Source organism: Myxocyprinus asiaticus, chromosome 28, assembly GCF_019703515.2.
Source record: "Myxocyprinus asiaticus isolate MX2 ecotype Aquarium Trade chromosome 28, UBuf_Myxa_2, whole genome shotgun sequence".
Classification (NCBI taxonomy): domain Eukaryota; kingdom Metazoa; phylum Chordata; class Actinopteri; order Cypriniformes; family Catostomidae; genus Myxocyprinus; species Myxocyprinus asiaticus.
In genome coordinates this window covers 20,772,832-20,787,500 of record NC_059371.1, presented here as the reverse complement: position 1 = coordinate 20,787,500, position 14,669 = coordinate 20,772,832, and the positions used below count along the sequence as shown (strand labels likewise).

Here is a 14,669-nt window from a genome sequence, read left to right as displayed (position 1 = left end):
GCCCTGTGAGCCATGGGACAGTGTCGGGAAGCATCTGGATACAGATTTGGTTTTCCCATCCTACTCGGTGCGAAGGAGTGGAGACAGTCTGCTGAAGGAGCGCTGCCATCTAAAGCTGAAAGTGGAACGCAACCTTGACAAGTAAGGCATCTCATAGTCTCCTCATATACAGTAGTCCAAGGTAAACTTTATAATACAACAAATTAACACAAACAGCAGTGATCCTCTAAATTCCTGTTTGACCATACTCCCAGTTTTGAAAAAAAATATGGGTCATAGTTTCATCTTTGTTTTACCTTGTTCTTTTATCTACACTTGGTCTCAGGGAGTTGAGTCATGCTGTCCCAGATATGTCCATCCATGGTAGTCTGTCTTCTGTCCACTGCTCCCTGGACCTGGAGAGGTATCAGCTGATCCGTGGTCTCCTGGAACACAACCTGGGAGAGACTGTAGAGGAGTTCCTCAGACCTTACAATCTCCAGGACCCCAGCATCTATGTAAGCCTATTACTGCAGCTTTTCCGATACTCTGTGTTTATGTATTATGAAAAATGAATATGCTCCTAATTATAATGGGCTTTTGTTTATAAAATGATTTTCTTTTACCATATAAATTATGAACACGAGTCTTCTTCAGGCCTTTGACTAATTTGTTTATACGTAAATAAAATGCAAACGGGGCTTCACAAAACAAAGTCATTTGCAGGCTTTGTATGGTGGAATGTAATTATCATTGAAACTCAGTAGTAATGAAATATCACTTGCAAACTAAATACAGTAGATGATATGAATGTTAATGAGAAAATCTGTGGACTGCTGCTGGTTTGTAGTAATGTGTTACATGTTACTTTATTTTCTGCATAAATTGTATACATTAAAACCGAACACACTACGTTTTTGAATGAATAAAACACTGGGGGCTCTATTTTCGTAAGTGTGCAAAGTGCAGCGCTACGTGCAAAACTGTGCGTGACGCAAGGTGCAATTTGCTATTTCCTAAGAAATAGGTCATTGCGCTAAGAGGTTTCAAAATGTTTTCAGCACAAAGTCTAAATTTAGTTCCTACATTTGCGTTTTGGAGAATTCACCAGCAGGTGGTAATAAAGTTCATGTCTGAACTCTGAAAATATTGTGGAACGTCAAATTATGTCCCTGACAGTCACTGTTTTATAAAATTTTTTTGATTTGTGTTAAACTATCTGTAGATCATGATTTATTTTTTCAATCATTATTATGCTATATTTATGATCTAATTTGTATTGGTATTTTTCCACCTGTTGTCGTAGAGTGATTTTTAAGTCAATGCAAAAGGCGCCAGTGGAAGAAGTTGGAGAGGGTAAAATGTTTGGATTTGGTATGATTCTTTGACCGTTTTTGGTTATATTTTCGTTTTGTTTCAATTGTAATTTGAATTTAGACAATACAATATTTTAAATACAAAATACACTATTTTTGGATTCTTTTTTTCATGTTTAAATAAATAAATTTAATTGTTCAAAATCGACCGGTAGATGTGAAGTGTGTGCCGATACATTCATTGTTAATACTAGCCATGATTTGTGTGTCAGTAGATGCAAATGATTAATAATAATTACATTCTCTATTATTTAACTGAGTGTACATCCAAATCCTGAACCACATTTTTCATAAATATAAAATGTGTCACCGTCATAGAAATATGCCTGACATTTAACAAGGACGCAGTTAATGCACAAAAGAATGTAATTTTAAATTCTTCTGATTCATTGCATACAGTCCATTTACACTACCAACTTCATATGAATGTGCTGTCTTTGTTTATATCGCTCATGCTTCACAGGGAATGGACTATATAATAGGATACAGATGCTGTAATAACAGGAATGTAATTGCACTTGAACCAGCCCATTTTGTCAAACCCACTTGCGCCAAGACTTGCACGAAAAGATCAAAACGTCATGGCCATACCCACTGACGTTGCGCTTATGACTTATGGCATAGTGTTGCACTTAGCGCTGGCGCTCTTAAAAGAGAGCCCTGGGGCAAGCTGAAGTCATGACCACCCTGTTTTAAACATTTTACAGTGAAAAGGCAGCTTGTCATGATTTATTGAAAGGCTTTGTTAATGTGAATCATTGACCTCTGTATTTGTCAATGCAGACCGTGTTAAGTGGTGATGTGTACACATGCCTCTCTCTTCTGGTTGACATGAAGGACGTCAGTCTAGAGTTACTGGACAACCACAAATCCACTGGTCAAAACCACTCCTTGGCCAGGTACTTGTATCAGTTGATGATATTTTATTCCTTTGCACTTTTTCTTTTTTGTAAGCAGTGCAAAAAAGGTAAATGTTAATAGATTCTCTTTTACTCTTGATAGATTTGACTTTATGAAATCTAAGCTCCTGTTCGAGAGTTTCTCTGATGGTTCCAAGTCTGTGAACCTGGTTTCTCATTCACTTCTGGCCCATGACACTCGATTCAGTGGCTGCAGTGGTCCCACAGAAGGCAAACACAATGTGTTTGATTGCATTCTGCAACCCTCCAGGACAGGCACCAACCGAGCCTCCCTGCAGCTGGAGCTACATTACAGGTGAGCCTGCTCCTGAAACGACTTTAAATGCATCTGAAGAGTAAAAGTTTGTTCTATTCCTTACATTTTCTCTCTGTCTCACAGATCTACGCGGGACTCCTCATGCTTCACTGTGGTTTTAAACAATCTGCGAGTCTTCCTCATCTTTGATTGGCTGCAGCTGGTGAAGGAATTTCTGCACATGCCTGTGGAGAAAGTGGCAGCACAGACCCACCAGCGCTGGCCCAGTGGCAGCAGTGACATTGGCAGCACAGCGGCTGTCATGCCCAAAACCATCAAGAGTGGCGTAGTCACTAAGCGATCCACTGTGCCGGTCACTCAAGATAGATACCTGGAGGTCAAGATCAATGTGACAGGTAACACATTATCAATATTGTGTTATTTACTAACACACATTCACTTAGATGGGCTTGACTGAAGTCTGTTGACTTTTTTCTCAGGGACGGAGTTTGTGGTTGTCGAGGATTCTTCATGTTTGGATACCAGTGCTATCATCCTGAAAGGCACCACTGTGCTTACATACAAGCCTCGACTTCAAGACAGGCCTTTTTCTGGCAGCCTAGCTGGCATTGAGGTGATGCCCATCCATGACAGAAAAGAGAGAAAAATAATCAATCCATGCTGCCATTTGAGAATGGTTTTATATCTGTTTTTGTCTTCAATCCTCATCCGTTTAGGTGTTCTCTTGTCGGCTGGGCAGCGAGCAGGAAACTGCTTTGTCCATCATTGATCCAGTCAATGTTCAGATGGAGCTCTGTGGCAGCCCAACATACCAGAGCAGCTCAGGACTTCTTGATGCCTTCAACATAGAGGACATTCCACCCCTCCTTGAGGTTAGTATATAGTTGAAACAGGTCAGGATGAAAGGTCTTTTTATTATTATTATTATTATTATTATTATCTTCACCTGTGAAGCATGTTAAATACATGATTCAAAATCTTTTTTCGCCCTCAGATCCAGTTCCCTGCTCTGGACATCCGTCTCTCCTACAATGATGTGCAGCTTTTCCTGGCAATAGCTAAGTCCATCCCCACCACAGGGTCTCCTGGCCCTTCAGACACTGCCACAGAAGCTGAGAGTACAGCATCCACTGCTAGCACAGACACTCCATCCAAACCAAAAGACAGCTTCAGACAAAAGACAGAGGCCTTACTGGGTTTGTTCTCTGATAATGAACATTACATTTTCCTTCAAATATCTTAAAGGGATTGTTCACCCCAAAATTTAAATCCTCTCATCATTTACTCATCCTCATGCCATCCCAGATGTGTTTGACTTTCTGTCTTCTGCAGAACACAAACCATTTTTTTTAGACACATATCTCATCTCTGTTGGTTCTCACAATGCAACTGAATGGTGACCAGAACTCAGAATGTCCAAAAAGGATATAAAGGCAGCATAAAAGTAATCCTTAAGACTCAAGTGGTTAAATCCATATCTTCTGAAGCGATACGATGGGTGTGGGTGAGAAACAACTAAATATTTAAGTCATTTTTACTCTAAATCTACAGTTTCAATTTCACTTCCACAGTCTTGTGTGGAAGTGACTTTCACTTTCACATTCAGCCACCTACTGGTTGGGGCTGGTCAACAGTGGAGCTTTATAGTAAAAATTGACTTTTGAATGGGCATTGCTTTTGAAAACATGAATGAAACCACTGGAGTCATTTGGATTACTTTTATGCTGCCTTTATGTACTTTTTGGACAGTTTATTTTGGGATGTTTGTGTTCTGAAGACGAAAGAAAGTCATACATATCTGGGATGGCATAAGGGTGAGTAAATGATGAGAAAATTTTCATTTTTGGGTGAACTATCCCTTTAAATATCTTAAGTTGTTATAAAACATCTGTGCTAATATTTTTAAAATATGTGATTCTAGAAGGTCAGCTTAAGCGGTTACAGGACCTTGGGTTCAGAAAGGAAGACTGCAGGCAGGCCCTCATTCACTGTAGAGGTACAGCACTTGTCTACATGAAACCAGTTCATTGTTCTTTAATCCCATATTTGAAAGTGTCGATTTCAGAATGGTATACTGTATGTGTGTGTGAATTACAGGTCAGTTGGACCAAGCTGCCTCATGGCTGTTGGAGAATGCAGAGAGCATGTCTGGCCATAGCAGAGCTTACTCAGATTCAAGCAGCCACTCGGCCCCTCCCCTCTCCGGAGTGGAGGTGAAGGCCGAGAGTGTGTGCATCTGCTTCATCGATGACTGCCTGGACTGTGACGTCCCACTGGCAGAGCTCATCTTCTCACGTGAGGATGACTGCATACAGTAATACTCAAACATGCATACTGTAAGCAGGCGGTTAAAACTCCATTACAGCTAACATAATGGTTTTCCCTTCTATCATAGGTCTTTATTTTCTCCAGAGAATTGGATCAGTGCAAGAAGGCAAAGCTAGTTTCTCTCTGTCTGCAGATTATTACAACAGAGAACTTTCAGGTGAGATCTCAGCTTGTGCATAACATAGAAAAAATGGGTTGTCAACTATGCACACTCAATCATAGTGCAACATTTTTATACAGTAATAGGAATATCATTGTGGCAGACTTTAAATTTGCCTGTTGGCCTCATGTTTTGTATACCAACCCAAACATTGATTAATAAAGGGTGCCTATACCCGTGGATCTCAGTTTTGTCTCAAAAGTAATCAAGACCTTTCTACAGTTCAAATAAGATTTATCTTGCTGGTTTGGAGTCGCACTGATTTGTAATATAAACATCTTATGGATCATTTTCATGTATTGTGCAGAGAATTGAGTGTCAATCTATGCATCCATGTATGGTACATACATTAACACACACACTCTTATGTATACAGGCTGGGAGCCATTCATCGAGCCCTGGCCGTGTTTCCTGAATTGGCAGCAGCAGGCGGCAGGCCGGCTCCATCCTCCACGCCTGAAGATTGGAGTTCGAGCCAAGCAGAGGCTGGATGTCAACATCACCTCTGTCTTACTGGGTACTTAGTCTGGGTCAAGTCCACTCATAGGGCTCCATGCTTTTCTCTAGATGTTTGCTTCCATATTTTTGAGTGGTGTGTTAATTCTGACACCCTGCTGTGGGCCTGTCGTTCTGACATACAGAGCAGTACAGCGCCACCAAGACTTCGTGGTTAGCAGATTACTGCAAGGAAGACGAGCAGTCGCCACAGTCCTCCTCCGCCCTGCCCTGGATGGGATCGTCAGTGGATCCCCCCTCCTTTGGCCAGAGTGAGCAACAGCCGTCTGCTTGGCCCGGACTCTTTTTGCCAGCTCTTTAAAAAAGATTAACTGCACTGCAGCACTGCGTGTTACATACTTGATGACATTAGAAGTTTGCGTGAAGTTTGAGGAAGTAAAAAAAAAGGATATTGCATTGATTTTTTTAACGCATTAAACAACAACAAAAAAATTAATTAACACATTTAATTTCCCAGCCTTAATAATAACTTAATTTTAAGTGGTAAAAAAAAAAATCTGAAAACTTTCTTTTTTATTTCCAGGTTTAAATAAAGAAATCCCAAATGTTCAGTGTTGTTTCAAACTTTTGGATCTTAGTAAGATCTTCAAATTATGTACTTAACAATTAGTCACTAAGTTTAAATCAGGGTTTGTTCTTTGCTGAAATCCAGAAAATCCCCTTGAGTAACCAATATCAACAGAAGTTTTAATATCATTTTGATTAAGTTGCTGATCTTTAGTTCAAATGCAGATCAATCAGCAGTTTTACTTTCAGATAAGTATACTTCAAGATAAAATCACAGAGTATACTACCATAATGTGTGTGTGTGTGTGTCTCATTCTACCCTACTCTTTGACCGTATGCATCTCAACTCATCCCACAGCCTCCTAGCATGTCTCTCTCTTTTTCCTAACCCTTTCTCTCTACTGTCAGGTCTTCCTCTTGCCTACCTTAGAATTAGAAGCTCTGCCAGCTTGACTTGTCTTGAGCACCAGATTCATACCCGAGGTACAGTTCATAGATGGATAGAGGAACTTTAATGAAGTTTAAAGGTCATTGTGGTTGGTGTTGTAGAGTGTAGGATATAGAACTTCTCTCCTCTTTCTCTCAGTTTTGGACTTTTGTTTTAACCCTAATACCTAATTGAACCCTAACCTCTAACCCTATAATTTAAACATGTTTGTGTTCAGTAGCAGTTTATGAGGCAATCTTTTAATTTAAATCAGGCTTTCTTTTCACAGAGTTTTCTGCCGATTAATGTGTCATGACATATTGCTATTGAAAATGTCATTTTTAGCCTTTCTTTTTGTTTGTGGAATCTCCATTATTATAAATATGAATTGGGCTGTACTTGCATCCAGTTTAGGGAGGAAATGTAGTAACTTTTCCTATTCATTTGCCACCAAAATATTTTGTGTCCATCATATACAACTTTGCTTTTCGTTTTCTTTAGTAAAATCAGCATTTTGTGCACAATATCCAATTCAGGTGGTATCGCCCATATTCTTGAGTGAAACTTGTAGCTAATTTTTGTTCATGTCATTTTTCAGCGGATGTGAAGCTCTCCAAGAGAAGGCAGCCATTTGTTCCCTATGCCTTACGCAACCACACTGGCTGTACTATGTGGTTTGCTACCCTCACTACCACGCCAACCAGGTCAGAGAAGCTTCCATATCATGTCATATTTGCTGAGATAATCAACATCTCAACTGCATTTTTTAGTTTGTGAAAATACGCAGTGGTGCTGCTATGTCCACAGAGTGGCACTGTCTCACAGCAGTAGCGCTGACTCCATATCTGATGTGCATGGGCCTGGGACAGACGATACACACAATGTCAGCCAGTGGAGAGAGGTGCTGCCAGGGGAGGAGATCCCTTTTGAGTTTGAGGCCCGGGAGAAACTAAGACACAGGTAGAAGAGGGTTTTTATCTAGGACATCTGAATAAAATTTATCGTAATACATTAGGGCACCTACACAGTACAGAGAGCTGTGACGCAACGTTTGACTGATAGTAATGTACAAGATGCTTTTTGAAGGTGAGGAAAGTGCCAGGTCTGTTGGAAATCAAGAGCGAATACTGCGAATTGGATTTCCAAAAGCACAACACTGCAAAATTCTCATTGGTCGATGGATGCCTGTGTGGTCACGTGATGGAGCATGAATTTTGGTCCTAACCAGAAGCGATGTGATAAAATTCCACAGCCAATTGAGAGGCTGGATTTTGGACCAATAAGACTTCACATTGGGCGAGGCTACCCACCATAATGCCGCAGAAATTGCAACCTTGCGATCAACAGAATGTTCTGTTACGCATCACTTATCGCGATTGTGCCTGTTTTTGACAAAAACTCAGAAAAATACCGGAACGGAAGAGATGCATTTAATCGCATGCTGTTTTATTGCTTCGAGTATGGTTAGAACACATTGAAGTTGCTTTTTGAGGGTGTGGAAAAAGCCAATACAGCAAATTAGATTTCCGAAAACTCAATTTGACTGCACAAATTGTCTATAATTGCAACACCTGAAATGCCATGAAATAGACACTATAGGCCCAGATATACTTCCAGAGAAGTTCTCATTCTTTCTTCGTTCAGGAGTAAAAAGAAGTTCTAAACAGCCGAGCAACGGCATACTGTTTCCGAACATTCAGAAACCCTCCACACTGCTGTGGGAGGCATTAAGAAGTACATTTAAATATGAGGACGCTCAGTAAAACCTAACTAATGTGACATTAAAATGTGTTATCAATGATTTTATGCCTCATTCTATGAGTAGACTTCACATGAGGTCAGTAAAGAAGTTGTTTTAACCACTCGATGATGATATAAAGTAATATATATGCAGAAGAAAATATTTAGTTTGTCTTGTATACATTATGAATTAATTACACTTATGTGCTAACACGCTATACACGGCCATAATACAACACTGTTACACTGTTATTGTGATTTATGATGACACTGATACAACTGCAAAAAATAGTGTATAAAAGTGTTAATGTGCAAAATAAAGACGAATGATGATAGAGGCATATCTTCAGACAGATGTGTCAATGGCTTTCGCTGCAGATGGCACATGAGTCAGTGGGCACTTGAGAGTATTTGAGAAGATTTGATTCCTTTAGCAGACTAATTAAACAAAACAAAACAAAAAATTGCATGACATTGTCTTGGAAAATGTCTCAAAGCAAATGATCGTACAGATGTAGGTAAATTTGCACCAACTCGCTAATAACTCTACACGCCGATGTGTTCCTGTTGAGTGATTTTGACTGAACAACATAAACAGAATGAGCTGTCGGCCTCAAGGTAGGTGGAGCTCTAGGTCACACCTACCAATGACGTGAACCAATGACAGTAACAAGGTGCTTTGCAGCCTGTAAGAATTTTTCCTAAAAGATCGCCCCAGCGAGCTGTTACGAACCACTGAAACAAATGCAAAAACACCTTCTATTTGGCCAGATTGTGTTCTAAATGACGTCACACCCATTCGTTCTTTGATTTCGTAGGAAGTATATTGAGGCCTTATTTACCCAAAGTTCTTGTAGGACAATAGCTGCAGAGACACTGTCTCTGGAGAAATGTGGGATTTAGTGCCATTCTCTGGCGGACAATTTTAATAGAACTGAATTTGTAACTACAGCAGCTCTCCTACTCCCACTCTGAGATTGTTAAGAGCCTATTGGTTATGAATGTTTGCTGTTACAGGTTTGATCCCAGACAGGGGTGACCCAGAAACTTAAAATAAAGCAATCCTCTATCAAGTCCTGCTCCATCAACATTGTACCCATTGTGCTTCAGGGGCCTGTTACTGTGTTCTGTCATTTTGAATAAACTGCATCTGCTAAATTACAAGCAAAGACGTTTTTGGGTCACCTGTGCCCTTCAAATAAGTTGCCCCACTCTCTGTTTTCTATGCTTGTCCCTCCACACTCCTGCTTACAAACCTACATTCTGGATTGAAACTTATTTACTGTACTGTTTGCTTTAACACACTTCAGTACTTTTGATAAAATTATAGGAGTACTTTATACTTCTTTGATAATGATGTGCTTTGACCACAGACACACCCATGAGCTTAAACTGCACCAGCTGCTGGTGCGTGTGGTGGGCTGGGAGCAGGTAAAGCCAGTATCAGTAGACAAGGTTGGAGTGTTCTTCCGTTATGCCGCCCCTGATCGAAACAACCCTTCAAGCACTGTGAGTGTGAATGGGTCACACAATTTATAATCTGTGTAAATTCAGAAGAATTATTCTGTGTGGAGAATAAACTCATCAGAGTGTCACTAAAATACTTTGAATTCATCACATGATTTTTGAAGTCTTCTCTCTTGGGTGTCTAAACTTATGAATATTTTTTTCATTTTGAAATTCAATATCTTTTGGTAGTTCATTAAAAAAAAAGGAATGTATTCAAAAATGTAATAAAATGGCTTTTCTAGGTTGGCAGCCCAATCAGCAGAACCAACATCATACACCCTCATGTATATGTAAGTGTTTGTATCTCACAACGTTCAGATAATTTCACTTTAAATCATACCAGATTGTGGTTTAAATGCAGTCTGCAATCTATGTGTTCAGTTCTCAGCTTTGCCGCCTGTCAGAGTTGTTTTCTCCATTACTATGGAGGGCAGTGCACGGAAAGTCATTACAGTGCAGTCTGCTCTCACAGTGAAGAATCGCCTTGAGGTCCCCATGGAAGTGCGACTAGATAGCCCCTCTGCACCAGACAGTAAGCAGTTTCTAATTTCTGTTGTTACTTGCCCTGTATTTTTCTATTCATCAACTTGTCATTGTTTACCTCCTATAGATCCTGTTGTCCTACCACCAATCCTGCCTGGAGAGGCCTTGGCCATCCCTCTCCATCTGACCTCATGGAGGCTGCAGGCGAGACCTAAAGGCTTGGGATTGTTCTTCTGTAAAGTGCCCATCCATTGGACCACTGTGGAACGGCCTGGCGATGTCCGCAGCAGCAAGAGGGAGTGCCAGTCAGCAGACTTTGATGACCAACACAAACGAGGCTTCAGGTAAAAACAGGTTGCTGGCACAGAAAATATATCAGGAATGAAGGTACCCAGGCAAGGTATTTTCTTCAGTTGTAAATAGTTTTTTTATCTTTTTAGGTTTTGTGTTGTCATTAAGAAAGAGAACTACCCCGAACAGCAGCCTGCCAAAACTGTGGCAGGAGGTACAAAACAGATCTACAGCCAGCCGGGTCACACCATTTATCTGCTGCCCACCCTGGTAGTGGCCAACCTTCTGCCCTGTGACCTCAACTACTACATCAAAGGGACCTCAATCAAGGGAACCATGAAACCGGGCAAGGAGGCAGTGCTGCATGCAGCAGACACATCGCAAAACATAGAATTAGGTGAACTGGAGTACATACACATTTTGCACATCAGTGTTTCTTTAAACAAGTGCATTAGGGGGCGTTCATAGCGTTTTTGCGTATGTCTGCACCGTTTTTCAATTGTTTTTCTATGTAAAAATGCACTATACTGTCTTTGACTATTGTGCCGCGTCTCACTTTTTTCTCAGTACCTCGTACAGAAGCGGCACATTTTTTAGACAGTGCGGCAGGTTAAAAAGATTGGCAACTTTTAAAAGTGCATTATCATTATCCAGTTACCATTATTATTGTATTTGTCTAGTGTTTTTTTTTTTTTTTTTTCGGTCTGAATGGTCCCTTAAAAGAATAGTTCACTCAAAATTTCAAATTCTCTCATCATTTACTCACCCTCATGCCATACCAAATGTGTATGACTTTCTTTATTTTGCAAAACAGAAATTCAGATTTTTATAAGAACATCTCAGCTCTGTTGGTCCATTTAATGCAAGTGAATGGTGAGCAAAACTTTGAAGCTTAAAAATGCACATAAAAGCTGCATAAAAGTAATCCATTCAACTCCAGTGGTTTCATCAGTGTCTTCAGAAGTGATATGATAGGTGTGGGTGAGAAACTAACACATATAATATCGCTTCTGAAGACATGGATTTAACCACTGGAGTTGTATGGATTACTTTTATGCTGCCTTTATGTGCTTTTTGGAGCTTTAAAGTTCTTGACACTGATACAACCATTCACTCGCACTGTATGGACCTAAGGAGCTGAGATACTCTTCTAAAATATTTGTTTGTGTTGTGCAGAAGAAAGAAAGTCACACATCTATGTTGGCATGAGGGTGAGTAAATGATCATTAGTTCATTTTTGGGTGAACTTTCTCTTTAATGAGTTACAAGTGGCATGGCTCAGAAAGCTTCATGGGTGTGCTATTCATTTTCAGGTGTGTTGCTAGAGAACTTTCCTGAGTGTAAGGAGTTGCTCATTCCTTCTGGAACACAGAACTATGTCGTGTCCATGCGGCTATATGATGTAAACAAACGGCTGCTTTGCCTCACCATACGGATTTTTCTCAGAGCCCAAGGAGCTCTTAAAATACTCATCTCTGCTCCCTACTGGCTCGTCAACAAGACTGGTATGCTTTATATATAACTACATTGACCACAGATTGATGTTCTAAACAGAAAACACAGTAATACTACACCAGAACTGTAATTTTTATTGGTTACTGTGGCATGCTTGCAGGGCTGCCTCTGATCTTCCGTCAGGACAATGGGAAAACAGATGCCGCAGGGCAGTTCGAAGAGCATGAGTTAGCCAGGAGTCTGAGCCCTCTGCTCTTTTGCTACACTGACAAAGAGCAGCCCAATATGTGAGTGCAGGGAAAGGCAAAACCACAATTCCCACACATCAGATGCTTATGAACATATAATTATCTAACACCAGAATCATTTATTCATTAACTAACACTGCAGTAATGTAATTTCACTACTTATTGTTCATAAGTCTTATCCTCTGTGAATCAGGTGCACGATGAGGATTGGTAAAGGGATTCACCCAGATGGTGTTCCAGGATGGTGCCAGGGTTTCTCTCTGGACGGTGGTCATGGTGTGAGAGCAGTCAAAGTAATCCAGCATGGCAACAGACCCGGACTCATCTATAATATAGGTGATAAGGAATGGATCTCACGTTTTCAAGATTGCATCTCTTACATTGTGGTATTTGCTAACAGAGGTCATGATGGAATGTAATATCTGATTATAGGAATAAATGTGAGAAAAGGGAAGGGGCGTTATCGTGACACCCACATTGTGACCTTTGCCCCGCGGTATCTGCTTGACAATAGATCGTCTCACAAGTTAGCCTTCTCTCAGAGTGAATTTGCCAGAGGAAAGGTTGGGAATTTATCATTACAATGTGTTTGTCCTTGTAATTGACCACCACTTATGTTTTAGATATTTTCAATCAACCTTAAAAGATTCATAATATTCAATAATTAATGGCTTTTTGGTCTCTCTTATAAAAACATTGTTGTTTTTGCTCTGTTTTTGTATGCTGTAGGGCACAGCAAATCCAGAGGGTTATATTTCCCCTCTGCCAGGCTCCAGTGTGGTATTTCACTGGCCCAGAAATGACTATGATCAGCTTCTCTGTGTCCGTCTCATGGATGTACCCAACTGCACCTGGTCTGGAGGTTTTGAGGTCAACAAGCCCAAATCTTTCCACATCAACATGAGGTACTCAGTGCCACCAAATGCACAAATCTCTACATTTGAATAGAGAAGAATGTGACTAAAGGAGAAGTTCTTAATTTCACAGATGCATTTTATCTCCCATAGGGACACTTTGGGGAACTGCTTCTTCCTGCGTGCTGAGATTGCTTTGAAAGGGGCAACACATCAAATCTCATTCAGTGACACTGACCAGCTGCCTCCACCCTTTCGCATAGATAACATCTCAGAGGTAAGTCCACAGAGGGTACACATGAAATATTGTAAAACAGTAGAACCATTCAGAAAATTTGAGATTAAGAATATCACTACAACATGGAGCTATTGATTTAAAGTCTCTTTAGTCTTTTTTTTTTATAGGGACAACTCTATGGTGGTCCCCTGTGAATAGCATTGTTCACTTAATGTTTCTGTACAGCATAGCCTTTCTTTTTCTCAAATAGTAAATTGACAAAATTATATACTGTAACCTTCTACCAAACCTTCTAACCTGTTTGTTTGTTTTAAATAAGTCTTTGCAGCTGAGTAAATACACACCACAACATCAAACTAAATGGTGTAAGGAATTGTTGTACTTCTTTGCATTTTAGAAATGTCTTTCACGGTTTTGCCCAAGGGAGTGAGTTTGCTATCGTTTTTGCATCTGCACCTTCTGAAAATAATGGTGGTACCAACAATACTATTTCCTTTTAGCATTCCATTGTGGAAAACCTCACGTTAAAACAAAAATAGGCCAGGCAAAAAAAAAGTTTACATTCAACAAAGTTTACCTGTAATCAATATTACCCTGTCGTGATGCGGTGTCTGTAGGTGCTCACATTTTTCTATCACCTTCCTCTGACCCCTAAGCCAGTTTTCCTGTCATACGATCTATCAGTGGTTTTAAATTTACTGAGCGAGACAACATTTTAGCCGTTACAAAAGGCGGAAATAAAGCTTTTGTCGTACAAAATGGCTCTTTCACTCCCCCCTAGCATGACTTAAGCTATCGATTCATCTATCAAGCATTGAATGTACACCTGAAAGCTCTGCAGTTGGTGGTTTTTCTTTTTCGGTTCAGCTCTTATATCAAAACAGATCTTTTTTTTGATCTGTTAATTATTATTTTGGGCAGACATTTAGCTGTTCCTTTGGTGTAGGTGGGCACATTCTCATTGATCCATCCAGGAGTCCTCAGGTGTTTCAGGTCTTTCAACTTCAGACACCCTCGTCCTGAAAACCCAGCTGAGGTTGATCAAACTCTAGCAAGATTATCACACGAATCCACTTTCTTGATCCACCTAGACTAGAGGATTTATCTGCAGTCTTTGTGCTTCTGTGGATGGTCCTTAGAGCCTTAGAGTTGGACTGCCCCAGAAAGCACCTCACTCTCCAGCTTTATCTTTGGCAGTCGCTGATTAGGTCCACATGTCTCTTCCACTCCTCCATGCACTCTTCCCAAGGCACTGTGAGCTTCAACATGACTCTAGCATGTCTTTTGCAGTCTCTGACACCAAAATGTCAGGTGTGAGGGAGGTCTTTCCAGCACGCAGTATTGGTGAAGACTTAAGGTATTTTCCCAGGTCAGCTGCCAGG

The 14,669-nt window shown here is 40.4% G+C and overlaps 1 protein-coding gene across 5 annotated transcripts in view; it reads left to right on the top strand.

Annotated features, from left to right (window-relative positions):
• Positions 1-14,669, top strand: part of LOC127419467 (intermembrane lipid transfer protein VPS13D-like) — a 71,041-nt gene that overhangs the window by 21,561 nt on the left and 34,811 nt on the right. For 3 of the 5 annotated variants that reach the window (XM_051660870.1, XM_051660871.1, XM_051660873.1), the window contains exons 27-53: positions 1-141; positions 326-497; positions 2,139-2,254; positions 2,358-2,570; positions 2,655-2,926; positions 3,011-3,144; positions 3,248-3,403; positions 3,526-3,727; positions 4,453-4,527; positions 4,629-4,826; positions 4,927-5,016; positions 5,396-5,536; positions 5,661-5,786; positions 6,451-6,525; positions 7,068-7,173; positions 7,277-7,429; positions 9,583-9,718; positions 9,961-10,008; positions 10,100-10,250; positions 10,329-10,545; positions 10,642-10,889; positions 11,806-11,997; positions 12,108-12,234; positions 12,389-12,531; positions 12,628-12,758; positions 12,925-13,100; positions 13,203-13,326. The exon at positions 1-141 is cut by the window's left edge and continues 73 nt beyond it. In XM_051660870.1, the coding sequence (XP_051516830.1) occupies positions 1-141; positions 326-497; positions 2,139-2,254; positions 2,358-2,570; positions 2,655-2,926; positions 3,011-3,144; positions 3,248-3,403; positions 3,526-3,727; positions 4,453-4,527; positions 4,629-4,826; positions 4,927-5,016; positions 5,396-5,536; positions 5,661-5,786; positions 6,451-6,525; positions 7,068-7,173; positions 7,277-7,429; positions 9,583-9,718; positions 9,961-10,008; positions 10,100-10,250; positions 10,329-10,545; positions 10,642-10,889; positions 11,806-11,997; positions 12,108-12,234; positions 12,389-12,531; positions 12,628-12,758; positions 12,925-13,100; positions 13,203-13,326 (4,063 nt within the window). Of the gene's footprint in view, positions 142-325; positions 498-2,138; positions 2,255-2,357; positions 2,571-2,654; positions 2,927-3,010; positions 3,145-3,247; positions 3,404-3,525; positions 3,728-4,452; positions 4,528-4,628; positions 4,827-4,926; positions 5,017-5,395; positions 5,537-5,660; positions 5,787-6,450; positions 6,526-7,067; positions 7,174-7,276; positions 7,430-9,582; positions 9,719-9,960; positions 10,009-10,099; positions 10,251-10,328; positions 10,546-10,641; positions 10,890-11,805; positions 11,998-12,107; positions 12,235-12,388; positions 12,532-12,627; positions 12,759-12,924; positions 13,101-13,202; positions 13,327-13,606; positions 14,552-14,669 lie in introns of those variants that run through there. The other 2 variants (XM_051660874.1, XM_051660872.1) reach the window with 2 other exon arrangements.